The 12,199-nt window shown below is 34.2% G+C and overlaps 1 protein-coding gene across 1 annotated transcript; it reads right to left on the reverse strand.

The window, feature by feature from the left end:
• Nucleotides 1–10,644: 10,644 nt before the first annotated feature.
• LOC149787093 (uncharacterized) lies at nucleotides 10,645–12,052 on the reverse strand. The gene is made up of 3 exons (XM_089976043.1): nucleotides 11,809–12,052; nucleotides 11,005–11,136; nucleotides 10,645–10,775 (listed from the first exon to the last, which is right to left on the reverse strand). The coding sequence occupies exons 1-3, from the start codon at nucleotides 11,945–11,947 to the stop codon at nucleotides 10,645–10,647; spliced, it is 402 nt and encodes a 133-aa protein (XP_089832169.1). The 5' UTR covers nucleotides 11,948–12,052.
• Between the last annotated feature and the right edge of the window lie 147 nt (nucleotides 12,053–12,199).

The raw sequence follows: 12,199 nt of genomic DNA on the forward strand, positions 1-12,199 counted from the left end.
GCTATAATACTAAACTACTGTCAGTTGTATTGTTAAGTTGAGCCGAATTGTCTTTCATGTTGGGCCTAATTGTTTTATTTTTGGTCCAAGTTGGGCCTAATTGTCTTTTATTCTGAAAATCTCACTCTTTGGAACCTGCTCCTGGCATATTATGCTCACCAGTTTCCTCAGACAGCTAAGGAAAAAGGTTCAGTTTATTGTCATCGCGTCTGCATATCGTCCAGGTTTCGTATTCATATGGCAAGGTAGGCAACATTTTGGCTTTCTAGACCTTCCGTTTTGTGTGAATACTGATATTAATTTGCTTCCACGACGTTACGCGTAGCCTTCCAAAGGTTACACTTTCTTTACCAATTCGGTCATTAGTTTAATTTTTGGCACTGCACTTGCAAGGTCGGTGCATTTTCCCATTGCTTTTAGAGTTTGACCATTTGTTGGGATGGTTTTCTCTACATAAGGATTTCCTTACACAGGCTGGTTCATCACCTCTGTCTTCTTGATACTGATTGTGAAATTAAAATTGTCACAAGCTGAAGAGAAATGGTCCATGCTGAAAGACTCAGATTTGGCATTCACTGAAAAGTCGTTAACAAATGGGAGATATCGGTGTCCGTTAAGTCAAAAGTTGAAAAATTAACTCGTTACTTGTTACAATGCATAGTTTTAATGTGAAACTGAGATTAGAAAACATTGCATCGGTAGACGTTTGCACAGTTATTTTCACTGATAAAATGTTCAGCAGAAAGGAAAGCACTCAATATTACCGAAAGACATAATATTATTATTCAGCTGTTGACTAGCGCCACGGCCACAATCAAAATAATTATATATCTATATAAATTACTATCTTGATATACAAAAACACTGTAAGAGACCAAAGATTTTGTAATATTTTCGTCATTCATCATGAGTATAAGTAGAGCACAAACAAGTCACTAGTATATGATAATTCTAATCCTCGTGTCGTTCGACAGGCTTTGTATAGCAAGGCAAGGATACACGAACGGGGGATTAAATTTCCTCTTCCCTTCTCTCAAAGCAAGATAAATAATGTAAGGAAAAATGGCTTGCTTTGTTTTGTAAAATTAATGTTCAGAATTTAAACGTATATTAAATAGTCCAGCCCACATCAGTATTTCCAATCTGCTTATAACAATGACGTGGTGTAGATATGGGAAACAGAGGAAATGTTGTCTATGTAAATAATCCAACGCAACGCCTTGTAATAACATAGTAGTTCTGATACAATTAGCGACACCTTTTTGTATATTGTTCTCTACCAAAGGTCGGCTCGTGGGTCATCCTAATTCAGTATGGTATGCTCACACATGGTAAATTAGACATCTGCTCAGGGTAAACGGTGATTTTATTTGGATAAAGGCTTCATATTTTCTTCTCCACCTTGAGTTCTCCACTATACCTCCTTTGGTCCACCATTTTCAGTTTGACACTTACAAAATAAAAGAATAAAGAAGAACATTTCTCCATCTTCCACTTCCAGGTATATACAATCATATTTTGATTGGCATTCATCTTTTATGGACAGAATTCGCGATAGCTCTCTCCTTCATAAAGAACAAAAATGCTGGGTGCTTTTATTTTCAGAAAGGAAAATCTTATTTTTACTATTCAGACATTAACTGCCAGTCAAAAGTAATGATAATGAGGAATTTACCACTAACGCAGTTTCTGTTAGCATACACGGTTAAATACTGAAGTTATTGCACTGGATACAGTAAGAAATATACTTCTCTCGTCTGTTCTGCACATTATTAGCTAATAAATTTGAGCACAACATAAAAATATATTTTGCTTTATTCGCGTATTGGATACATTTCATCTTTTGGATAACAACTTTATTAACAGTTTTACACTGACTCGATAAAATATGCAAGTAATTGCTTTTTTAAGGAAACATCATTTCCATATTCTTGGCTACATTATTTTGACCACACACAATCAGAGCGAGTCAATGTATTACATCGGTATGAAATTAACTTTCCAGTCTGTCAACTTTATCTATACAGCACCTAACCCGTTTAAAAACAAGTTTATGATGAAAGGGTTTGCATTTCGATGAGCAGGCATAGTAATAGTTGTATAAAGCATATATTTATATTTAGGATCATGTTAAAAGGCATCTATTTTCCTATTTTTATGACACTAAGGGCCTTAGGATCACTGTCGCCATAACGCTGGTTGACATACAATATTTGTGTGGCGATTCTTTCGCCAGAAGGATGGTTTGTCTGTCAAAGTTTTGTGTAGGCATTATGGCGACGCAGTATAAAGGGCAACAAATGGGTTTTCGCTTAAAAATACATTTTCGTTTGTTTCGTCCTTGAATATTTAATCTTTATAATAGTAAATATAGTTATTTTAATTCATGTACGAAATATGAACTCAAGCTTCAAAACACAACATGTCATTCTGTCACCTAAAGATTTTCTGCGAGATATGTCATCCTAATCCTAGTTACGTAGTTTTTGTGCGTTTTTGTGTGTCGAATGTTATCCATGGTATCTTCTGGATGATTTTGGAGGCAAGTGGCTGCTCGAATTACTATAGAATACACACCACCTCGTTTGTTTGTACCCCTAAACTGACTTTAAAACGAAAAGCATTGAAGATATTACAAAATGCAGAAGCCTTAATAATGTCATTCCTTAATGTATAATTTCTAACCTGATTGTCGCCAGGGTTTCCCTAATGCTTTCAAAATATTTGCGTTTCAACGTAAATTGAACATCCCAATGTAAACAAGCAGACAGACTCCTCAATGTTTCTTGTTTCAAATCAGCAAAAACTATGTCGTCTGCATTCAATATTTGCAATGTCTAGTTTTAATACATTTAGAAGGGAAGAATTATCGACAAAGACATGCAACGCCAAAATTTGCGGAACTGATGAGATTATCAAAGGCAGTGAGCTACATCATATATGTTGCTTGAAAACGCAGGCATGTTACTCAAGAAATTCCATTTGATTCGAAACACCAAGTCGGCAGTGTTTGGGACCCCCTGACAACAATCAATTTAGAAACTATACATTGATGAATGAAATGACTACGTGCAGTGCATTTTTTTATATCCTTGATACAATTTCTTTTGTCAATCAGTAGCCCCCACCCCCCGCAAAAAAAAAGGAATTTGCGTGAATACTATATAGGAGTGAATGTTTAACTTGGACTGGGGTTTAGAGTCCAAGAGAAGGAACGCAATGTAATGGTAGCAGGTAATTCGGATCATTATAGGCAAAGCCACAATGTTTCCTCCCCTTATAGCTAGATAACTATGTTGCCAACACGAGGCCCCAAGTGGCCGAGTGGTCTAAAGCGCTCTCCGTTACGGATCACTGCCATCTCACATCTGTCTGCGTGGGTTCGAGTCTAGGATTTGGCCATTGTAGGTATGTGAGAAAGCTTGCCAGTAGCTTCTCGTGGGTTGGTGGTTCTTCCCGGGGTTTTCCCGGGTTCTTCCTCCACATTAATACTGGCCGCCATGCATAGCCTATTGTGTGCTGAAAAATGGCGTTAAACCCCACAAAAACAACAACAACAACTGTTGCCAACACAGGTTGGAATCGGCTACAAATTGTCATAAACTATAATTTCAATCTAACCTTTCAAATAAACTTCACAGAAGAGACCATTTCAATTGTGAAACTGAATGTGCTTTATATAGCATCTGAAGCTTGACATGACCTCCCAGATGATTGCTATGTACCTTTCTGAAAATCAGTGTTGATAAAGTTTTGACCAGGATCTTCATTTCTGAAGACAAGAGGTGCAACTCATTGCAAAAATGCGTTACCTCTTTTTGTCGCCTTTTACAATATGCAAGAAGATGCATTTTCACAATGGATTACGCAACGTTGTAACGACGACAGCAAAACACCATAAATACATGGAAACTGTTCGATTATATTTTACTGCGAATCTTAGACAAAGTTGCTGCACGAACTTGTGTCACACTTTGCATTAAGGGACTGATGGTGCCTTACACTAGTGTGTACAGTTGGGAGACTAACTTGTGTTATTCCTATCGATTATCATTACACTGAAGATCTAAAACTAGTTAATGCGTAACAGTGTAAAATATATTACCTTAGCCACGTGAGAACTGATGACACTTTGTTGAGAAATACCGTAATGTATATTTTATTTCAGTTATTTTATTCTATAATTTCGTATTTCAAATAATCAATTGAAGATTCGCACACACACGTGCACACACGTATATATGCGTGTGTGTGTGTCTGTTTGTGTGTGTGGTTACTCTTTCTTCAATACAATTTTAATAACAAATCACAACACAGTTTGGGAAACTTTCTAAGTTGATATCGTGGAGATTCCCTTTTCAGGTTTTCTGCTGTGAATGACATATGCATTCAGACACATGTATATAAAGACACGTACAAACTACAATCTCTATTGCTGAAGCTATTGACAATCAATTGCGTATATTTGCTATTTAGGTATGACAGATTCAACACATTCACTAGAGACCTAAATGGGCCTTTAAATGCTGATGGACAAAAGAAATATATGACTACTTGCGATGGACACAGCAAATACGAAATAATAAAGTATATTGGATGTATGACAATTCCCTGGCTTTTAGTTAAGACTAGGTCAGTTAAAACTAACCTATTTTAAGCATTCGCACCCCATCTCTTTAGTGCTTTTGCGTGAACGACACGGGATAAAATCATAAATATAACCAACGTAACAAGCATGTCTCACGAGCCTTTCAACCCAGGAAATTAATGCAGGTGACGCTCAGTATGAAATACAGATGCTGTTGGTCAAAAGTGATTAAAATTATGTGTCACAATAACCTGCTTTTGGTATATTTCAAATATCCAAACATTTGTTTTCTTTTCACACGCACACAAACCACAAACTGAGGAAGATGTTAATGATACACGGTAAAGTACATTGCGTATTTTAAAAAGAACAATACCTATATTTACGTATTAAGTGTGTTTAATGCCACCACGCCCTCATCTCCTGGGTTGTATTGACGATCCTAGTTTGTAGCTAATACATTACGAATGACTTACAGTACATCACTGTAAACACTAATACTTGCGTAAACATGAATTACAATTTCAAGCAGAAGTTGTTAGTTTACTCACATTACGAATGCAAACACGTATTCAAATTGGTCCATTCATCTGGTATCCACCTACCTGCCGTCTCATGTCAAATTGGTCCATTCATCTGGTATCCACCTACCTGCCGTCTTATATCAAATTGGTCCATTCATCTGTTATCCGCCTACCTGCCGTCTCATATTAAATTGGTCCATTCATCTGGTATCCACCTACCTGCCGTCTCATATCAAATTGGTCCATTCATCTGGTATCCACCTACCTGCCGTCTCATATCAAGAACTGTCTCCCACTATACTGCTGTAGAAAAGTAAATGTTGTTTGCTGTATCCCTGCCTACAATAATTGCAAAGATCAGATACGCAATTACAAGTATACCAACAAATAAATAGTAATCAAAGGTTCGCGCCTGATAACCTTTTGTAAACCACTATTCCAGGTCAATGGTGAAGTATGCATTTACTAACAAATAATATAATCTTTACATCACCAATAATATTTGAGGCTAAAGTGAAAGAATATACTTCCTGGCATACTAGTAAAAAAGCGGATCAATGTTCTTCCTAACCGCAGGGTAGAATATGAACTTCGGGAATTTTACACTTAAGAAAGATTTTAAACGCATAATGAATAACAGCATATTCTGTTGATACAACTGCTTATAAATCTCTTTTCTAAAACTGTGGAAGCATTTTTTCAGAATAGATACTGAATAGAAAGAAAGCAAGCAGTAAGGGTAAGCCTAATGTATTATTAAGCAACTTCTGTAATGAAAACCAATACTTCATATAATGACTATTTCAACTTTTTGAGGGATAGGGGGACTGGGATAAGTTTCTTAAAATCTTGTAGAATGCACTCTTCCAGAATTTATATACTAATGGAACGATTTATATACATCATACCTCAAAAATAATTTGTCTCAAGGTTAAATGGTAATATATGTCGTGGTTTGAAAGAAAATATCAGTTTGTCCCTCGCCACTATTGTCGATCAGAACCTTGTCTTTTGGAGTTGAACAATCAAATCACTTCATTTACTATAGAAATGATGTAATGTTTTCTTAAGACATTAGGATTTATAGCAATCTGACTGTCCAGGCCGTTTTGAATTTCTTTGTTCATACTTATATGAACACAATTACGATCTTGGTATTATTAACACGTACTCTAAACAACTGAAATACGAAGTTGTATGTATCGGGTACCGGTTACAAAAGAATTATTAAGTAGAATTAGTCAGTCTTAGTAGTACCACCAGTCTTGGAAGTTATTCTGTTAACATCCAAACAGCACCACAGAGCTAAACTCTCCAATGTAATCACAATCAGATCTCCACGTGAAGATGTCCTACGTGAAGGACAGTGTATATCTAATTTTAATGATTCCGAAACTCGCCAACTGAGGGACAACTTCCCGAAGTAGGCGCCGGCTACACGTTCTGGAGTGACTGAAACTAAGAATAATGACATGAAGGTGTTGGGTTTGCCATCAAATCACAATTAACTAGCAAGCTGCAACCTAGACCAGCAAGTTGTTCTCCACCTTTTTTTTTTTTTTTTTTTGACTGGCGGCGGAGACCAACGTTGTTCTGCACCAGTCGTGCTGATACGTCCGAGCTATGTCACCTCGGATGATCGGACCGCGCGCTATTAATTAATAAATTTATTTAGACAAACCTTTGTATCCAGACGGTAAGTATAATCCCTCTTCTAATGATCCACAGCGTTAAATCCTTTAGAACACACACTTTTTTAGTATAAATCCCTGTCAGAACAGAACACCTGTGTATTCATCGGCTGTTGACCTCAGATTTGAATTACCCACGCATGCGTGTAAAGCAGCATCACCACAAGGTAAGAGTAACGCGTGAAAACCGTCTAGCGAGGCATATTTCACTGGGAATTTACTGATGCTTGGGTGGGAACTGTGTCGTTACGGCAGAAATTTAGGAGATAGGCAGAGAGAGAGAGACGTCATGTCAGAAATGTGAGATAGAGTGAATGATAAATAAATTGTAAAAAGACCACAAACTGTATTCAGATGTGAAAATATGCTACACAATAATAATAATTATAATAATAATAATAATAATTTATTATTATTATTATTACTAGTGGTAGTATCTTCAATCATATTTAATAACATTTACAATGGTATAAATGGATTTTATGACATACTACATTACATATCTACATATTAATACTTTACATTACTTATAAGAAGAACATGATTATTATGATGAATATTATTAATAACATTTGCTATGGTATTTATGAATACATAAATACATACATACAAACATGCATACATACATACATTACTTATAACATGATTAGCATGATGAACTTTATTAATAACATTTACAATGGTATTTATGAATACAAACATACATGCATACATACATATATACGTCATTTATAATTTTACACCATAACTTATATGGATAATGTTATATTTTAATCAAAAACAATAGTTTCTTCTTCCCTTTTGACCACTGGTCTTCAAAATTCCTTGATAATTCTGTCCTATGTCTCTTTATCCGTGGAGAAATGATACATTTCAATTAAACGTGTTTTTGCTGATTTTTCGCCTCTGTATACCTGGTCTCCCATTTCTTCAACCAACCAGGACCAAACATTAAATACAGCACTGTATGTTATGAAATAATAATAATAATAACGATCCTTTTCATATTAAATATTCCCTCGCACTGCTAGTATCAGACAATGTACATCCGACTCACTTCCCTATCTCCTGTTTTGACTGCAAATATAAACTTTCTCCATCATACTAAAATCCCTCGCGCAACAAATCGTTACTTATAACATGATTAGTATGATGAACTTTATTAATACATACATACATGCATACATACATACATACATTACTTATAACATGATTAGCATGATGAACTTTATTAATAACATTTACAATGGTATTTATGAATACAAACATACATGCATACATACATATATACGTCTGTTATAATTTTACACCATAACTTATAACATATGGATAATGTTATATTTTAATCAAAAACAATAGTTTCTTCTTCCCTTTTGACCACTGGTCTTCAAAATTCCTTGATAATTCTGTCCTATGTCTCTTTATCCGTGGAGGAATGATACATTTCAATCAAACATGTCTTTGCTGATTTTTCGCCTCTGTATACTTGGTCACCCATTTCTTCAACCAACCAGGACCAAACATTAAATACAGCACTGTATGTTCTGAAAAAATAATAATAATAATAATAATAATAACTATCATTTTCATATGAAATATTCCCCCGCACTGCTGGTATCAGACCATGTACATCCGACTCGCTTCCCTATCTCCTGTTTTGACTGCAAATATAAACTTTCTCCATCATACTAAAATCCCTCGCGCAACAAATCGTTACTTATAACATGATTAGTATGATGAACTTTATTAATACATACATACATGCATACATACATACATACATTACTTATAACATGATTAGCATGATGAACTTTATTAATAACATTTACAATGGTATTTATGAATACAAACATACATGCATACATACATATATACGTCATTTACAATTTTACACCATAACTTATAACATATGGATAATGTTATATTTTAATCAAAAACAATAGTTTCTTCTTCCCTTTTGATCACTGGTCTTCAAAATTCCTTGATAATTCTGTCCTATGTCTCTTTATCCGTGGAGGAATGATACATTTCAATCAAACGTGTCTTTGCTGATTTTTCGCCTCTGTATACTTGGTCACCCATTTCTTCAACCAACCAGGACCAAACATTAAATACAGCACTGTATGTTCTGAAAAAAAAAAAAATAATAATAATAATAATAACTATCATTTTCATATGAAATATTCCCCCGCACTGCTGGTATCAGACCATGTACATCCGACTCGCTTCCCTATCTCCTGTTTTGACTGCAAATATAAACTTTCTCCATCATACTAAAATCCCTCGCGCAACAAATCGTTACTTATAACATGACTAGTATGATGAACTTTATTAATACATACATACATACATACATTACTTATAACATGATTAGCATGATGAACTTTATTAATAACATTTACAATGGTATTTATGAATACAAACATACATGCATACATACATATATACGTCATTTACAATTTTACACCATAACTTATATGGATAAGGTTATATTTTAATCAAAAACAATAGTTTCTTCTTCCCTTTTGATCACTGGTCTTCAAAATTCCTTGATAATTCTGTCCTATGTCTCTTTATCCGTGGAGGAATGATACATTTCAATCAAACGTGTCTTTGCTGATTTTTCGCCTCTGTATACTTGGTCACCCATTTCTTCAACCAACCAGGACCAAACATTAAATACAGCACTGTATGTTCTGAAAAAAAAAATAATAATAATAATAATAATAACTATCATTTTCATATGAAATATTCCCCCGCACTGCTGGTATCAGACCATGTACATCCGACTCGCTTCCCTATCTCCTGTTTTGACTGCAAATATAAACTTTCTCCATCATACTAAAATCCCTCGCGCAACAAATCGTTACTTATAACATGACTAGTATGATGAACTTTATTAATACATACATACATACATACATTACTTATAACATGATTAGCATGATGAACTTTATTAATAACATTTACAATGGTATTTATGAATACAAACATACATGCATACATACATATATACGTCATTTATAATTTTACACCATAACTTATATGGATAATGTTATATTTTAATCAAAAACAATAGTTTCTTCTTCCCTTTTGATCACTGGTCTTCAAAATTCCTTGATAATTCTGTCCTATGTCTCTTTATCCGTGGAGGAATGATACATTTCAATCAAACGTGTCTTTGCTGATTTTTCGCCTCTGTATACTTGGTCACCCATTTCTTCAACCAACCAGGACCAAACATTAAATACAGCACTGTATGTTCTGAAAAAATAATAATAATAATAATAATAATAATAATAATAATAATAATTATCATTTTCATATGAAATATTCCCCCGCACTGCTGGTATCAGACCATGTACATCCGACTCACTTTCCTATCTCCTGTTTTGACTGCAAATATAAACTTTCTCCATCATACTAAAATCCCTCGCGCAACAAATCGTTACTTATGACATGATTAGTATGATGAACTTTATTAATACATACATACATACATACATGTTAAGAAATAACATTACTTATAACATGATTAGTATGATGAACTTTATTAATACAATTTACAATGGTATTTATGAATACATACATGCATACATACATACATACATTATAAATTGACATCTGAGTTGGCGGTAATTTTGTTTCTTTTGTCAAATTTGCGTGATAATTTGTTTATGTACGAGATGTATATGTCTGGGTTCTTTATTCTTGCTAATGAGCGGAAATTCTGATAAGCTCTGTGATATCTTCCAGGGATTTCTCTTAAGAGTTCCTCGTCCTTCAGTACTCTGACGAAAGTTTCAATATCCTTTCTTCGTGAAAACTTTGATTTTCCTGTCTAGAAACTTTCCGATTCGGAGACTGTTGTAGAGTATATTTTATCTAGAGTATGGCCAACCCCACCAGCCAACTTGCTATGCCTGTCCAAAGTGGCGTCACTCAGCTGATGACCGGCCGTTCGTAAGCTTTCTATAAAGATAATAAAAGTCAGCATTAATATTTTAACCTCCAAAATTAACATTATGTGGTAGTTTTCAAATTAATGAACACATACTATATTAGACACCAATAACATCATGCTAAAGTCGTATTTCCACGAATTACAAAATACTGCATATACTAAGACTTCATATATTTATAAAACACAATTCTTCCAATTTAAAACGATTAATAACAATTCCGTTATCAAATGATTTACCTTTGAACTCCTTGTTCAAAAATTCATTGACTAGGTCAACCTCATCATTGTTTCCGGCCCCTCCTCGAAGATTAACTGTTCTGTTCCACATCAAGTCTTGCTGCATTCTCTCTGATACGCACCCAGATAAGTCTGCAAGAATTTAATTTGCTTTGTTACTTAGCACTGTTCTCTCATTGTTTAACTGATTCTTATACAAATTTACTGTTACTGACCCACAAATGAAATAAAGATGTTATATACTACCGCAGAATGATCACACTAAATTAAAACTATTTTCTTCAGAATATTTGATATATGCATCTGATGATTCTGATATAGTCCTAATGGGTATTCAGCTGTCACTTCCTTGATGTTCCAAAATTATATTAAATATAGGTGACTTGTTTTTAAATAAATGAACCGATAGAATCTTTACTGTGGAACTTTTGTAACATCCAATTAAACACTTGTCATAACTTTTATAATTTATTTTGACATGACTTTTTAATATTTTTTGTACAGTAACCCTAAAGCAAACACTAAGTATCGCAAACAAAAGGACCCAAAAAATATAATGCAGGATTTTTTTAAAATTACTTTATGAACAAGTAAGTATTTAGTGGATTTTTTTTTGTGATGTGTTTTATCATGGATAACCGTTTTGTTCTTTATAGTCGCTGGGATAATGAACTAATATAGAATAATTACAGTAATAAAAGGCTTCAATATAGGTTGCTCCTTCATAGATGTTAGATGGAGTTAGCTTGACCTAATTAACATATAAATACATTAATGCTCTGAAACAAATATAACATGGCTTACTTGTAATTAGATTGTGCCCCAGGATAAAGTATTTTCTGTGGTTATTGTTGTGGAATTTGACCATGTCTTGCTTCCAAAAGGACACCATTGATGGGCCATCATTTTCTCTGACAGCATCTCTTCTTACTTTATCTTCCATCCCTCTGAATAGAATTGTCTTTGTATACTCCAACTTACGGTCGACAGCCTTTTCACTTACATAGTCTTTCTTGCTCTTCCCTTTCTTAGATTTCCTTCTTGATATCTTTTTGCAATTTTCAGAGCAAAACCATTCTGGAAATGACAACACATGTATCTTACATAAAAATGAGAATATGAAAAAAAAATTCTAAGTATGTCAATATGACCATTATTATAAAGTAACAGTTGGGGTATGATTTTAGATAATGCC

Source organism: Sinohyriopsis cumingii, chromosome 12 (genome assembly GCF_028554795.1).
Source record: "Sinohyriopsis cumingii isolate HCF-2022 chromosome 12, ASM2855479v2, whole genome shotgun sequence".
Classification (NCBI taxonomy): domain Eukaryota; kingdom Metazoa; phylum Mollusca; class Bivalvia; order Unionida; family Unionidae; genus Sinohyriopsis; species Sinohyriopsis cumingii.

Excerpts from the sequence above, each read along its gene's own strand:
- LOC149787093 (XM_089976043.1), bottom strand. The coding sequence starts at position 11,947 with ATGGAAGATAAAGTAAGAAGAGATGCTGTCAGAGAAAATGATGGCCCA. Across the intron at positions 11,137-11,808 it reads GGGGCACAATCTAATTACAA|ACTTATCTGGGTGCGTATCA; the intron begins GTAAGCCATGTT and ends AAATTCTTGCAG. Across the intron at positions 10,776-11,004 it reads TTTGAACAAGGAGTTCAAAG|AAAGCTTACGAACGGCCGGT; the intron begins GTAAATCATTTG and ends TTATCTTTATAG.